The sequence below is a fragment of the Equus caballus genome, chromosome 15 (genome assembly GCF_041296265.1).
Source record: "Equus caballus isolate H_3958 breed thoroughbred chromosome 15, TB-T2T, whole genome shotgun sequence".
NCBI lineage: Eukaryota > Metazoa > Chordata > Mammalia > Perissodactyla > Equidae > Equus > Equus caballus.
Genome location: NC_091698.1, coordinates 19,987,595 through 20,004,131, shown reverse-complemented (window position 1 = coordinate 20,004,131; position 16,537 = coordinate 19,987,595). Strand labels below are relative to the sequence as shown.

At 49.1% G+C, this 16,537-nt stretch overlaps 1 protein-coding gene across 4 annotated transcripts in view; it reads right to left on the bottom strand.

Annotated features, from left to right (window-relative positions):
* FHL2 (four and a half LIM domains 2) overlaps positions 1-16,537 on the bottom strand; it is a 69,270-nt gene that overhangs the window by 657 nt on the left and 52,076 nt on the right. For all 4 annotated transcript variants that reach the window (XM_005599782.4, XM_070236000.1, XM_023618490.2 and 1 more), the window contains 3 exons: positions 13,591-13,765; positions 7,087-7,256; positions 4,240-4,426 (listed from right to left, as the gene is read on the bottom strand). In XM_005599782.4, coding sequence (XP_005599839.1) covers positions 4,240-4,426; positions 7,087-7,256; positions 13,591-13,765 — 532 coding nt within the window. The remainder of the gene's footprint in view (positions 1-4,239; positions 4,427-7,086; positions 7,257-13,590; positions 13,766-16,537) is intronic.

The window sequence follows — 16,537 nt, the reverse complement described above, 5'->3', positions numbered from 1 at the left end:
GAGACAGGGAATACTGCTAGTTAGCACCAGGCGACCGGGACTGGAAGAGGAATGCTGGTTTGCTCCATCTTCCCTTTGATTCTGTGATATGGGGAGTATGCGTTTCTAGTGGGGCATCCAGGTATAAATCAGGTGTCATGCACAGCCTTGAGGAAGTCATAATCATCAGAAGAACAGATACATAAATTGGCTTCAGAACGGTATGGAAATGCTACAATTTTAAAGAGACTGTTGTGGGTATTTGTTTTCCCACCAGAATGAAACTCCTTGAGTCAGGGAGCTGATTTCCCTTATTCCTTCACTAGGTGCCTCATGTCTGGTCCTCAGTAATTTCATGATTTAATGAATGAAGTGCTAAAGGGAAGGTAGAAGAGGAAAATGTTAATTTTCTCTGGAATGGCCAGGAAAGGCCCCACAAAGAAATGATACCTGGGTGGGGGAGGAGGCGATGGACCTTCTTACAGAGGGACTATCATGAGACACGCTACAGAAGCAGGAACTGCCGCGGTAAGAGTGGGCGGTATAATGAGACTGCTGGAGGAGGGGGCTGCTGAGACAGGAGGGGGCAGGTGGTGAAGACAGGAGGGCACTAGAGAAAGCCATCTTATATTTTAAGCAAGAAAAGTAGGAACTCATTTCAATTCGGGTCTTGACTCTTGTTTGATGACTAAGTCTAATCAAATCTTTAAGGTACACTGGCCGCCTAGCACAGTATAATTGGTTGGTACTGCCACTGAGCCCCCTGAAATAAAATGGAATCAAATAAATGGGGTCATCTTAGAGTTGTAATCGATTTTGGTCAAGTTAGGATCATGAATTCCAATTACAAAGAGTTCTTTCCAAAACAATGGTTCAGTCTACCATGTTAAAAACAAAGCAGCCACACTGACTGCTCCATTTATAATAGTTTGAGGTCGCAGCCAGCGTGAGAAGTCTGTAATGCACCAACAGCTAGGTCTTTAACTTAATTGGCTAGGCTGACATTGGTGTTAAATCCCTTCACGTAGGGGAGACCGTAGAGCTAGACCCCGTCGGCTAGTTAGTGACCAGCCTGGGACTTGAACCAGGTCTTGCAAACATAAGTTCCAGCTCTTTCTAATGCCACACTACCTCTGCTACTGATGGAGTATGCGCTAGCAAAGCTTTTCAACTCTCTTTTCCTAAACAGCTTAGAGCTTTAAAAGAGTCACAGTGCAGAACCAGCGTTACCAGAATATCGATTGCCTTTCCTAATCCTAGACTTAGAGGGCAGTGAGAGACCTGCGGATCTGGGAGCCCAGGGCCTGGCCCTGAGGCAGAACCAAACCGATGGTTTAGGTCAGTGGGTCTCAAGACTGTCTGCATATTTGAATCACGTGGGAAGCTTTTAAAAATTCTAACACCCAGGTCATAGCTCACACCAGTTAAACCGTGACCCAGGCAGTAGTAATTTTTAAGGTTCCCCAGGTGTTTCGAATGTGCAGCCAAGTTTGAAAGCCAGTAGTTTGGGCAACACTTTAACTTGATTTCAGGGCAGGGGCTGCAGAGCGGTTGGAAGATAGTTGCTTTTCTTCTTAGCACTCTGAGTTAAATGAAAAGCCAAGAAGCTGCTAGGATGCCCCAGCGTTTCCAGCATTCCGTGGTTCTCCTTATTCTCTCCTCTGCTGAGTCCTGCGCCACCGCAGATCTGGGGCAAGGAGGAGCATGGCAGCGAGAGGATGAGGGAGGGTGTCAGTGACAGGAGCTACGCTGGGCAGCTGTCCCAGGGGGAGGCCTCCTTTCAGAAGCTCCACTGTTTCCTAGAAATGCCAGCAATGGGGCAAGTGGTAGAAATGGGAGCCAAAGACAGCCCCAGGGGGACAAATCCTCCTAAAGGCAGGATGTGCATGCAGTCACTTCTCATTATTTGAGGTAGTTATTTTCTGTAAAGTCACTGAATTGAATTACCAAATCCTGAGCCACTGTTCCTAAGAGAAAGACAGCATCAGGTTCCTGTGAGCCTCTGGGCACAACATGTTCATCACCCAATCAACACATAACCTTGCTTTACCTCTCTTTCTGTTTAAACACACCTTATTTCATATGTATGCTGACTCATTAATATTCAACCTGATGACCAACAGCACCATAACTGAAGCCTGAATGAAGCTCATCTAACAAGTATTTTCTCCATGAGGCACATCACAGCCCTCCTGTGCTTAGGAGCATAGCTCTTTAGCACTGTGCTTGGGGGCCTTTTTTAATTTTTTTTTTGGTGAGGAAGATTGTCCCTGAGCTAATATCTGTGCCAATCTTCCTCTATTGTGTATGTGGGGTGCCACCACAGTGTGGATTGACAAGTGATGTGTAGGTCCACACCTGGGATCCAAACCCGTGAACCCTGGGCCAGCGAAGTGGAGTGCAAACTTAACCGCTCCACCGTCGAGCTGGTCCCCGTGGGGGCCATTTTAAACACTGAAATTGCCAACAAAAAGCAAAAAAATGCAAAAAGCATGGCACTAAACAGACTGTGAAAAGGACCTTTGTTTATAATACAAGAGTTGAACGGGAAGGCGGAGTGTCACCTGGTTCCACCTCAACTGGGCATGCACGCATTCGCCACTCTGTGCATGTCTGTGAGTGACCGTGAACACCCCACGAGTGCTGACTTTGGAGTTACAAATGTGAGTGAGCAGGCACATTTGCAAATATGGACTCTGAATGATGAGGATCAACTGTATTTATGTGTGAATTAAGCATCTCTGCACATAAAAAGTTGGAAAATACCAACTTCAGATTTATTAATAAAATCATTTAAATTTTGTCAAAGAGAAAAAGAACTAAGTAAGGAACTATTAGAAATTTAATCTAAACTCACACTCTGGCATAATTGATTAGGAATCTGGCAAAAAGCACATTTTAGCTGCAATTTCAAAATTCCCAAGCATAGTCTCTGCATTTCAGAGAATTGACTCTCCTTTTTTGGAGGAAAGTATCATTCTGTTTTTCTAGTGTTGTTTTGTTTTTTTTCAGTGCTACAATGATAATAACTACTATCAACACACATATCTAATACTTTATATTTAAAAGTGCTTTATGTAGGTTATATTGCTATATAAAGCTTAATTTTATAGACATTTACTTCCACAAAAGTTAACTTTGAAAATAGCATTAAAGATTAATATGTTAGGGCGAAAGACTGCATTTTTCCCTCTAAATGATTCTAAGAGAAATCTGGTGTACAAACAGCTAGGATTGGATGTGTTAACACAGAAAAACTTACACGCTATACTTCTTTTCTTTGTGTTTTAATTTCATTTGGAAACATGATTTCTGGCTTCCACACGAGAGGCTGGGCCTTTCTACATCAGGTGAGTTGGCTGAGTTAGGTGAGCTGGGTTCTAGACCCGAGGGAAACAGTCAGGGACGAGCGCAGAGGGTGTATAAATGTGTCTGTATGGTTACAGTTACGTGTGAAGCTGCACAGGAGCACCGTCTGGCCTGGCCGCTGTGTTTACACCATGTGTCTGCTGTCTGCCGTTGACAGGGGTCAGCCGATCAATGAATGCACAGAGCCGGAATCCACATTATGGAATTGCTCCTGTGTCGTTACAGAACCCTCACACTCTCCCTCCCAGCCCAGCCACTGATTTCTGTGCAACACGTGGGGAACATTTACAGGACTTCAGTCTGACCAGCCAGCTGCTCTCCACACTGAACTTCTGGCATGTTTACTAGTTCAGTCCAATGCCTGGTCTGCCAGCCAGCCAGATTTGGGGCTCTCACTTTGCCCAACCCTGTGGGGGATATGAAAGAACCAAGTAGAACGTTGCCCTCCGCCCTCATAGAGATATGGCTTTGTGGTCGAAAGAACTTTCTAAGATGCTATGGAGCACCTTTAAGAACACGGTACAGCTGCTAAGCTTGGACACGCCAGCTTCATCGTGCTGATGTGGTTGCCATATACTCACAGGCTGCAGTTTTAGAGATAATCCTACCAAAAGCAGAAGCGATAAACTTCCTGAGAACAGGGCCTAGGGTTCTCAGTGATCAGGGGAGCTCGAGGGGAAGTCCTTACCTGCCGAGTGTGCCCACTGTCCCAAGGAGAGGAATGCAGGTAAGCAGGAGTCGGCTCTGCTCGGGACCTTACGAGGCCTAGAGGGTCTAGGTGTGTAATCAAATTCACATGCTGAAATCTTACACCTGTTCAACCTTCAAACGGCTACACCAAGAAGAGCAGGTGGCCGTGCAGGCTGAGTGGGAATCCCACGGGACACTCACCGCTGATGGGGTTGGTGCACCCAGCGCACTTCTTGGCATACAAGTCACAGAAGCAGTTCAGGCAGTAGGCAAACTCGTCTCGGGACGTGAAGCGCTGCCCGGACAGCGGCTTCTTGCAGGCGGTGCACACGAAGCACTCCCTGTGCCACGGCTGCTCCCGGTACGTGACGCCCCCGGTGGTGATGGGCTGCAGGAGGCGAGAGCGAGAGGGTCAGTTTCCCCAGGCGGGGTGGTCTCTGTTCTCAGCACACTTCCTCAGCCCCAGCCATCACCACTGCATGACGCCAGATCCTCATCCAGAAAACGTCCGGTTTTAAAAGTCACGGAGGAACTGCCTTACAGACCGCAGGCACCCCTTCATCACCGCTTCCACATGCTTTCTATCCCTGGCCCTCCCGTTGTCACCCGGCTACTAGGAAGTCTGCTCCCAGCCCCTCGGAGGGATGCTGGGGAAGCTGAGGCGTGGGTGTTGTGGGGCAGCGCTGCTTCCTCACCGCGCACGGAGGGTAAGGATCGGACACGGCATCAAGGAGACTCGGGTTGAATCCTAACCTATCCTGACCAGCCCTGTGCCCGAGTCACCTGTTAAGATCTCTGTGTCCTGGGGGGATCCTCTCAAACACCATTTGCAACTCTGTCTCTCCAGCACTTGTGGTGGAAGAAGGAACAGGCTTAAAAGACAGCGTGGGGTTGGTGCCTGCTGACACTGTCGTGAGGGAACGGGCGTCCTGGAAGGCCCGGAGAAACAGGCCCAAAGCCTCCCTCTCCCCGTCTGAGGTGGAGCGCTCGGGAGCAGAGATGCAACAGATTGTCAGCACACTCGCTTTATCTAGTAGTTGTCCTCTTTTCCCTTTGTCGCTTTCATATTCATTGAAAAAACGGATGAAGGACAGAACTGAGTAGGATATCAGAGGAGTTCAGGTGGGTCTCAGCTTGACCGAAAGATGGCAATGCAAGATGGAGCAGAAACACCTCACGTTAGCACTTTGACGCATTTTATTTTTTTAACACTGCTATTCATCCTTTAGTCTTTACATAAAGTATAAAAGTCCTCACATAAAGACAGATGTTATTTCCATTTTACAGATGAGTAAACTGAGACCCAGAGAAATCAAGTGACTTGTCTGAGAATTAGCTGGAATCATAGCTAGTTAATGACAAAGCAGGCACTAGAGTTCAGAACTTCCTTCGATCCTGTATTCTTTTCATTAAACTCTAAACCATTAATAATCTTCCTATAAATTTTCCCCCTAGGAACAGAATTTATGCAAAATATCTTGGGTTAAGTTATCTCTGTGGCTATAGAAGGCGCGTATGTGTGAGACGTTTCCTCTGCCTGGAATACACCCCCGCGTCTCCTCCCTCTGGATTCCGTGTCCCCCAGCCCCACCCCACATCACCCAGCTAACTCAGACGTGCCTCGGCACGGCTGTCCCTTTCTCAGAGAACCCTTCCCTAACATCAGCCTGGCCCCGGCTCCTCAGACGAGTGCAGGGCCTTCCTCCAGTATACACTCTGTTAAGACTCTGTTCTCCAAGGCACGCCTTTCGATGAGGACTTGTGTGTCTGACATGGGAGTGCATTTCCACCCAGCACCCAGGAGTGCCCACTCCCCGCTGGGAGGAATGGAAATTTCTGGCATGAGTGCTTTCTTGTGCACTAATGAACACACACAAAGGTATGTGTCCCAGGAGGATGTGTCACCTTTATTTCTGCAACTGAAAAGGACAATGAGGTGGGGCAGAAAACAGAGGAAGAAAGAGTAACTAAAATGAACTTCCTTTCGATCTTGATGAGAAAAGCAAAACAAAACAAAGGGAAGTGAGCAGAGAAGAGGGTTCCTGAGGTAAACACAGGAATGAGAGTGCCATCCAAGGAAGAAGGGATCCACAGTAGATAAATAGGGGAAATATGGAGAAATGGAATTTAAGAGTGAATGTAAAGAAAAACGGAAACGAGACGGAAGGAAACAAGGGAAAGGCTGAAGGAAAGTCAGCAACACGCTGCCCTTTGAAAAGGTGCCGGCGAGGTGGGCCTTCCAGCCGAGGCTGGGCAGCTGCAGGGAGCAGCTCGGCAGGGCCCCCCAGCGACAGAGTGGGGTCAGCAATGGGCAGGAGCCAGGCAATCTCACCAAGTTCTCACCAGGCCTGCCCAGGGCAAAGTCCCCGGTGGAAGGGAGCACCTCAGGAGGCTGGCTCAGGTCCCAACATTGCCGAGACCGTGCGAGAGAGGTCACACTGCAGCAGACGAAGCTGCACTCTCAAGGGCACGGACGGGGGTGGACAGGGTCGGCGGGAGACAGGGCTTCCTGCAGATGCGGCTTCCCTTTGTCCGCTAACCCAACAGAGCCACGACAGGACAGCACATTGGCGATTGGGGCAGTGTGGTTCCTGGGCTGTCCCCTATCCCTGGCTGACGGCTGACCTTTTTTCCTTTCCTTTTCTTCTCACATCCTCCCTCCCTCTTACTAAGTTGAGCAGTTGGTTTCTTGTTTATTCAAGGAGAACAGTGTAACAAAGACAGCTTGGGGACAGTTCTCCTTCCCTTTAGCATCAAGTCATAAACAGGAGCAAAGATTTGGAAATGTTCTAGAAGACGGAAGAGAGAAAGGATTTTTATCTCAGGTCACAACAAGCTCTCATCTTTGAAAGAAGGACTGGAACACAGGTCCAATGGATAAAATGTACAGAAGAACATCAGAATCACGGCACGTGAGGCAAGACAGCCCTAAGGCTCCTGCCATGCAAGCATGAAGGCGCCCTCGCTTTCGGAAAGGGGGAGCTGACCGACAGCGGCGTGGAAGCAAACTGACTGGAATGCGCAAGGTCCAGGGAGAGGGAGAGGTACCTTTTTGCACTGAACACACTGCAAGGCATACTGTTTCTCGTAGCAGGGCACACAGAAATTCTGGCCGTCCTTCGGGATGAAGCTCTTGGTTCCGATGGGCTGTTGGCAGCGATGGCAGATGAAGCAGGTCTCATGCCAGCTGCTGCCCTTGTACTCCATCTTGCGGGTGCCTGCCACGGGAGTCAAGAAGGAAAGCAGAGTCATCAAAAGGACTGGCTTGGAGGCTGAGCAGTCTGCGCTGAGAACCTGCCACCGTCTGGTTTTATGACGGTGGCAAGTCCTTTAGCTCTGGAAGGCTCACCTCTAAATGGGAATCACTTCTGTTGGACGGCCGGGACTTTGTCTTTTGGTTCGCTGCTAGACACCCAACTCTTGGAACAATATCTGTACATACTCAGGATTTATTTGTTGAACAGAGTGGTTATGAACATTAAATGAAAACAAGTATTTGTCTCTCTCAGCACTGCAAAATATAAAGAGAAGTGTGGCGGAGCTCAGACTAGTCCTTAGCAAGTGTGGACTCTGGAGCAGAGGGGCCTGTTAACAAACAGCCCTCTGCTTCTCAAGAGGAGGGGATGGTTGGGTGTAGACGAACCTAGAGTCTCGAGCCTGATTCTGGGAGGAGCCTCCACATCACTCACTTCATTCAAGTGCTGTGTCATCAAGCCGTGGCATACGCTATCATTAAATCCACGCGTATTACCTGTACAACCCACTTAGTAACTTTCGGTCCTGTAACAGCCCATTTTCTTCTGAACAACTATTATCATTGGATATGGCTACATTATTTCCTCCAGTAGGTGAAGTCCCGGAGGAGTGAACGCTTTCTGGTTCACGCCCACCCCAACCCCGCCCAGCCTGACTCACAGGGAACGCTCGGGGTTTGTTGATTAATGTCTTTCTCATACTTTATACGCACAAAAAAGGTGTGTGTGTTTATAGAAATAGATGCTTCCAGACAGATATGTATGCGAGCACCCTTTGTATGAAGCAGAAGCGAAGGATTTGGGGGAAAGGAGCATAATGGATGAAGAAATTGCAAAGTGTTCCAAATACGCGGGCTAGCTCAGGCGCCAGCACACTAGACACGGCCCACGGGCACATCGGGACTGCAGCCTGTTTACAACAGCAGTGTCATTGAAACCCTGCCAGCCCATTCACTCCCTTCTGTTGTCCACACTGCTTTCATGCTACAAGGGCAGAGTTGAGCAGTTGCGACAGAGACTGGATGGCCTGCGTGGCCCAAAGCATTGATTTGGTTCTATATGGAAAAATTTTGCGAGCCCCTGGTCTCACTGAAAGGATGCGGACTGTAGAATGATGGGCACGTAAGTGAGATTTCAACCCGGGGTCAGGAAACGAGGGGGCACTCGGCCGAAAGCAGGCCGGCCGGCTTTGGAACCAGGGGGCAGCACAATGCAGGTGTCTGTAAACTAGTCTTTAGCTCTAAGTCCAAAAATAATAGGGTTGAAACAACAAGGCTAATGGTTGTATTTTAGCTGGTTATGAGGTTGGTGAGATGGCCTTGTCTCAAGTAGTTAGGATATTCGCTGAAAATCATTATGTGGTTATTTTATTACATGTCATTTGGGGTCACTTTCTCAGCTTCCTGTACTTGCAAGACCAGACATTTGAGTACTCCCTCCCATAAAGCATATAAAATACTCAAGGAATTCATGGGGTAAAGGTGTGCGGCACACAGTGATCTTAAAAGCTGTGGAATTCAATCATGGGTTGATGAACCCTGAAATAAGGAAAATTATATTCAGCAGTTGAATTTCAGGTCAAAATGATGGAAGGATTTTGATGTCAATCCTAGAATGAGTTTCTTTGGTCTGCAGAGTTTTTCCCCCATGAATACCTTCGTCACTTGCTTCTTTAATCTCTGCCCTTTCCTCTGATCAAGTAGCCCCCTAAACCCAAGGATTTTGTCAATGAAAATAGGGCAATTAAGATTCTCGCTAAGGACCGCAAGCAAGACCATGAGTGCATTCTTGGCATGCTCTGGAACAGTCTTACACCAACACCAGGGCTCAGGCAACGCCTGCCCCTAGGAGGGAATCCACTGGACACTTCCAGCCCAAGGCAGGTGGAGGCACACATCCGGGAGGCCACAGACACAGACCTGTGCAAAATGTGGCCAGCAGGTGGCAGCAGCATTCCTTCTTCTAACAATCTGCAGATGAGAGCAATTCTCCAGCAGATAAGTCCAGCGGAGGAAGGTGTCTTTTTCTGATTCAAATAAGCAAGCGAGGAACCAGAAACTTGGTGACTGGTTAGCGATGACGTGAGCCTGCTCAGAGGCTGTAGTGCAGCTGCAGAAACCTCTGCAAACAGGGGCTCAGCACTGGGTGGATGCGAACCGGTGGACCCTAGCACTGTGGTTTGTGCCGACGGAAGCCTAGTTTCCCGACCACGTCAAGAAATGGACTTTTGTGGGGTGTGGGCCCAGTGGGTGAGCTTTTCTTGAGCACATGCCTCTTGTCCTATGTATCTAAGTTCACAGCCAAAGCTACGCTGATGCTCTGTACTGCTGGTCATCTTGATTTGGGTCTAGCACTTTTAAAAATCAAACCAAAGCAGAGAAGCAAGTGCGACCATCTAGTGCTTCTTTTTTGCTTCTGGTTTTTGCACACAGCAGCCTTTTTCCAGACACCTTGCCTCTGGTGCCCAGTCCATTTCCTCAACCGGAAGTGACCTTTTCGACATCTCCATCCATTGAACTCCAGCTCCTCATCCTTCAAGACTGTTCAAACATGACATCCCTGAGGCTCGCTTTCCTGGCACGTGCCTCCACCCTGGCAGGCACCAGCCAGTCTTCTCCGGCGTCTCTATCTAAAGATCCCTGACGTCAGTGAGAAGCACAGCCCTGCGATGTGGAGGCGGGAGTGCTGACGCTCTTACACTTTCCTGCCGTGGGGCTGAGCTGCGTTCTCGTTACCAGTGCCTGAGCTGGGCATTCTCCTCTCACACCTGCACGCTGCACCAGCACAAAATGAACAATAAGCTCCCTTCTTAAAGACCTCAGCGGATCCCACGGGTTCCACAGCCACCCAGCAGATGCGAAGCCCACGTGTGCACCTTCCACCACTTCCCAGAGCTCCAGTCATGACCCGCCTCGCCCGGGGCCTCCTCCTTTGGGTCCCCGCCTCCACGCCCCAGGAGGAATCCTATCGTGACCTGGTCCTCCAGGTAGGGTAATCAAAGGGAGGGAGAAGTGGAGAAGCCAAGGCCAGCAGAATTAACAGACGGTCCTGGCTCATGATGGTTCGACTTACAATGATGAGAAAGTGACAGACATTCAATAGAAACCATACTTTGAATTTTGAATTTTGCTCTTTTCCCAGGCTAGCGGTATGCAGTTGATGCTCTCTTGTGATGCTGGGCCGGTACAGCCCCCACAGCTCCCAGTCACCACCGGATCCCGAGGGTCAACAACCGATACACTTACAACCATTGTGTACCCATGTGACCTTTCTGTCTTTCACTTTCAGTATAGTATTCAATAAACTACATGAGATACTCGACACTTTAGTATAAAATAGGCTTGGTGTTAGATGATTTTGCCACAGTATAAGCTTTGTGAGTGTTCTGAGCACGTTTAAGGTAGGCCAGGCTGAGCTGTGATGTTCAGTAGGTGAGGTGCATTCAATGCATTTTCGACTTGTGATATTTGTAACATATAATGGGTTTATCAGGATGTAATGCCATCAGAAGTTGAGGAAGACCTGCTCTTGCAAAAGGGCAGAGCACTGCTGAGGAAGAGCAAACGAACAGAACAGGAGGTGACCCCCGGAGGATGCAGACAGCAGGGCCAGGGAGACCCGGGCCGCAGGAGAACTCTGGGGAGGGCGTGGAGGGGACGGAGCGTCCTCGTGGCAGCCGCAGCCCTGGGAGCAGCGAAATGCAGATGGGAAAGAGGATTTGAAGAAGTCTGCTATGAGTCACGAGTGGAAGCTTCCTTGGGCTCTGGTCATGAAAACCTAGTAAAGATTTCATTTGTCTTTCAATTAATTTTGTGGTTCTTACTGTTCCGGGACAGCTGTGTCTCTACATGTGACTCCCTGTGGGACAGGACCCAGGTTGGCCCGGCTTCTGTGGGTTGTAGCCTTCGATCCCCACCGTGGCGCGTGTGGCCCTCAGTTCCAGCACCTGCAGCGCTAACAGAATCTGGTCAGAGGCCTCCCTGCCCTCAGTGCCCCATCTGAAGCTGCCACAGTGCCTCCAGCTCTGTCCTCGCTCACACAATCCCAGCAGCGCCGGGTGACGTCCCGGTGACATCCTTGTAATAGGGTGTCGCAGTTATTTTTAAGATGTACTAACCGGAGAAATGTGGTAGCAATAAGAGACCATCTTACTGAAGCCTAATTATCCCCTTGCCTTTGTAAAAATGGTTATTTCTTATCCGGTATATCTTCCTAAAGTAACACCTCCCGCACATCAGTCTCTCGCTCAAAACTCTTCCCTATCTCTTCATGGTCAAAACCAAAGCAAACCAAAAATAAAACACAACTCTGGAGCTTGGCAATCCGTCTTCCACCAGAGTCCAGAGTCTGACTCTCGGTCCTCTCTGTAGCCTTGATCCTGTCCACACATCCGTGGGAATCCGGCCACTGGGTGAAAGACGGCCACGCAGCAGCCACCCCTGGTTTTCATAAATTAACATTCGATCTATTGACATAAACTCAAAACTCTCAGCCTAAGTTCCTCTTACACGTCTTATTGCTGCATTCATGAGTACAGGAATTTTAAAAACCACTTTCAAGGGGCCTTTGCGTTTGGCTCTGTTTATGAATGTAGTGAACCAAACGCCCTGAAAACCGTAATAGATTTGATACTCCTTTTAAGTTCCTCGACTAACTAGCCAGACCTCAAGTTCTTAGGAATTGTCGTTGAAATGAATTAAACTTATAAATACGTCGAATCATAAGATATCTTAAATGTCAAAACAGTTTCTAAATCAAGAAAATTTCAATTTAAAATCAGAAGCCTAAATCACTTATTCAACAGCACGCTTTCAGTCAGAATCACAAGATTAATTTACCTTTTAGACCCAATTTTTTTTAAACTTCACACAAACTTTATCCGGTGATTTCACACAACAGTACTACTATGGGTGAGCTCCTCTTAACACATCTGCCGTAACCCGAAGCCTTCCCAGGGTTCAAGGTGCTTCCCGAGTAAGGAAGCCACCTCCCCAGCAGTCTGCGGTGCCCGCCCAGCTGTCTCGAGCTGTTCGTAGCTAGAAGGCCAGGCCTGGCCACTGCCCCTCCCACCGACCTGACCCTGATGTGACAGTCACCCCATCAGTGCCCTCCTGAGGGAGCCTCAGAGCCCGCACGCCCTCGTGTCCAGACACGGTCCCCCAAGTCCTTGTTTGCTCATGGCAGTCAGGGGTCCCCAACCAGTTTGCTGTTCCACCTGACTGGATTCCATGGTCTGGTTACTGCTCTGTCCTAGTCTGTGAGCGCCACATTCCCACAGACACTCAGCGGGCAGAATTCTCTCCTGGTTTTATGTCACTCACTGGTCAAGATGCCAGATTAAAAGTCTCCAATGGGACAGATACTAAAAAATGACCTGAAACTCAGATTTAGCTGTGAGTCTGACTTTTTTTTTTTAAATTGGCACCTGAGCTAACAACTGTTGCCAATCTTCTCTTTTTTTTTCCTCCTTTTTCTCCCCAAGTCCCCCCAGTACATAGTTGTACATTTCAGTTGTGGGTCCTTCTAGTTGTGGCATGTGGGACACCGCCTCAGCATGGCCTGACGAGTGGTGCCATGTCCGTGCCCAGGATCCGAACCAGTGAAACCCTGGGCTGCGGCAGCCGAGTGCGAACTTAACCTCTCGGCCACGGGGCCGGCCCCAGAGTCTGACATTTTTATTCACTAAATCTCGCAAGGCTCCCTCCGGTCGCTCTTCACTGGTCGTGCAGAGCACGTCACTGATGGTGTATGACGAATGAGCCAGCCACAGCTGATCTCTTCACCTTTCTCCTAGTCACCTAGGGTCCAAATCTTAGGCTCTTCTCAGGGTGGTTACTGTCCCTGTCCTCATTTCTGCATGTGTTTAACATGGTTTATTTTATTTTTCTAATTCTGTATTTTAAAATTCTATATATTTTTGTTCACTCTGGTTTATAAAATAAAAGATTTCTTTGTCCCACAAACAAAAGAAGCAAACTAACCTCGCCCGAAAAACAAGGGACACGGTTCCATCATCCCCCGTCCACAGATAAGTCACCTACCACCCTCCTTGGCATCCGACCCGGCTGTGGTCAAGTCTGCGTCTGTCTACAGTGTGAAGTCCTCGAGGGCAGAGGAGCATGTACGCCCCTCGGCTCGCTCCTCTGTGAGCACCCACCTCCTCGCCCAGCGCCTGGCGCACGGGAGGGCACAACGCACATTCGCTAAAATGCCCAAAGGTGCACAACCTCAGCAAGTAGGAGGGAAGAGAAGAGCAGCCGCTTCGCAGGATCCCGAGGGAGAAGGGAGCGCTCCTCACCTGGCATGATGGTCTTCCCGCATTCCTGGCACTTGGACGAGTACTCGTGGGAGTAGCAGTCCGTGCAGAGCAGCTGGTCCTCCTTGGCAGCAAAGGGCTTGTCCACCAGTGAGCTCTTGCACCGCGAGCAGTGGAAACAGGCCTCGTGCCAGTGTCGGTCCTTGTAGGACAAGTCCTGCAGACCAGACCACACGAGACAGTCAGAGAGGGCAGGAGGGGCGGGAGGCGCTCTGCCCCACAGTGGAGGGAGGGGGCATGCTGCAAAGCACGGCGCCATCAGGGAGTGAAGGGGCCAGGCCTGTGGGCCTGCCCGCACCCCGGTCACCTAGCGCTGAGAGGAGGAAGATTAGGCTCTTCTCCTCCTGCTGCCTTCTGGAACAATGATTTAGACAGGTGGGTGTGTGCGAGAGAAAGAGGTGCTTTGAAAAACAAATGGATTCCCCTTAGATATTGCCTGCAAGAAAGAGAAACAGACAACAGGAGACTCATCAATGCTTCTCACTTGTCAACCACTGACAGAGAAGCAGACGGCCGGAGTCCCTTGGCCATGAGGAAGCTTGGCAAAGCCATCCATGACAGAGGGATGGCGGAGATCACTGGAGGGAGAGAAGCTGGGTGTAGGGAAGTTCTCAGAAGGCACCCAAGGACAGAGCCCTGGTATAACCTGGCGGAAAACAGGGCAGCAGGGACTTCTCGTGCAGGTGCCACCAGCCGAGTGTCAAAGTGGATGGCAGTGAAGGTCAGAGGGAATACCAGGCAGAGAGAGCATGAGCACGGACGACGGCGAGAGGGGTGCTTGGTGGAGCTGTGTGTGGGGTTCGAGCGACAGGCAGGGCACGAGGTGGGACAGGCCACGCCCAGGCTGGACAGGAGGGCCCTTTTAGGTCTGCATGGAGTTTAAGTTTATCCGGAAGGCAGTCGGGAGCAGCTGAACTATTTAAACAGGAGAGACTGACATGCTCAGACTGCGCATCAGGACAGGGCGAGGAAATGGGGGCGGGGGAGGAGGGGGGGGGTGGAAGATGCGCAGATGGCCTGCAGAGCGAGGGGCGGCTGAGGCCACCGCCGCCGAGAGGCAGCAGATGGGCGAGGCAGTGAGAAGGCAGAACCCACGCTTGCTGGCAAAGAGTGAGAAAGAGAAACGAACCCACAGAGAAAACTGTGTCGCCTCGGTGCCACCCTTGATCTTGCTGAGGAATAACAAGAAAGCTTCTTCTACTTGTCTTTTCTAAATGGCGTACGGCACTTTGAAAGTGCTGATACAAAACCAAAATAACTCTTTATATCCAGCTTTATCTTAGATGGGATTATTTTACTATTGCTCTTTGCATTCCCAGCTCTCACCTGAAACCATCATCCATTTATCAGTGAGGCAGAAACAGAATTTTAGGCCACCACGCGGTTTCCTGGGAGCCTTCCAGATCTTCCAGATCTTAGGTCTGAACACCCGGCTGCTCACTCGGACGGCTGTCAGCACCATCCTTCCCAGGACATCCCTGTTACCGACGCCGAGGTCGAAGCTGGAGCCACGCCCAGCGTACCATGTGCATCTTGGACTTGATCAGAAAGTCCCAAACACCAACTGAACACAGCACCCACACTGGAACAAATGGTCCTCCTTCGCTGACATACCGTGTGTGTATGCATGTGTGTGTGTGTGTGTCTTCCCAGAACCTTGAACCAAGCTGAAGTTATTGGATTTGATGGTCTCTTTGCACATTTAGTTCAGGGAATTTTAAAAAATATCAATGTTGAATTACTTTGAAGACAGTTGGGCATCTGTGAAGGCATGTGCCTCGTGCTGCTCCATCTCACGCTGTTCCTGTTGGAAGCTTGCTTTTTAGGACATCTGGGAGGAGAATTATGGCCAATGCAAGAGAATCAGGAATGGCGGTGAGGGGAGGGTAGGATTTCCTCCATGCAGGACTGACGCAGCTCATTTCTGTATGGCTGACTCCTCCCCGAGCCCCAGCCGGGCATGGCCTCCCCGAGGCCAGAGCGGCAGCTCACTGACACACCGTCCCCTCCTTCCTCCGTGACGCCAAACTGAGGAGCGTGCACTGGGGGCAGAGGACTATCCTGTCTCTTGCATTTTTAGCCTCAAGTATTTTCAGAAATTTTAGGGAAAAAATCATCTGTGCTTTACTGGTTATTTTGACAAATGCTCTAGAAGTACAAACTGCTCTAATTTGTGTTAATGACCATCCTCATATGCAAACTCATTATAGACTGCCAAGCCCGTATTCTCCAGATATCCCTTCTTCAAAAAGAAGTCATTATTTTTCTCCTTCTGGGATACTAGTGATGATAAATATTACCATGTTATGAGTTCAAGGCATTGCGCAGCCCTGCAAGGTAAATATTATTACTGAAGCTCAGAGAAGTTCAGTAACTTGCCCACGGTCACACAGGCAAGCTGGCACGTAGCTGAGTCAGGGTTCAAGCTCATGTCCTTCTAAGTCTGCTTCCACTGAACCACACCAGGTAAAATCCTGTTAGAGTCTGTGTTACTCTTGGCTTTCAAAAACCATACCCTTGATGAGATCTGTGTACATCCACTGAAAAACATTCAGAAATGATACCATATTTTGTACTCAAATAAATGCAATTCAGCACTGCCTTTGTCTAGATTGAATACAGTCAAACAGACCATTTAAAGCCCTGCCCAATAAGAACAGTAATTAGCCTCATTTAAGAAGAGGTGGAGTTTTTGATCATGCTATCACTGTTTTAACACCTATTGGGGAATAAATGCATTTAAAAAAATTTTGTATGGAAAAAAATATGGCAGTCCTCAAAAAATTAAAAATAGGATTACCATATGATGCAGAAATTCCACTTTTGGGTATATGCCAAAAAGATTTGAAAGCAGGAACTCAAACAGATATTTGTACATCCATGTTCACAGCAGCACTATTCACAGTAGCCAAGAGGTGGAAGCAACCCA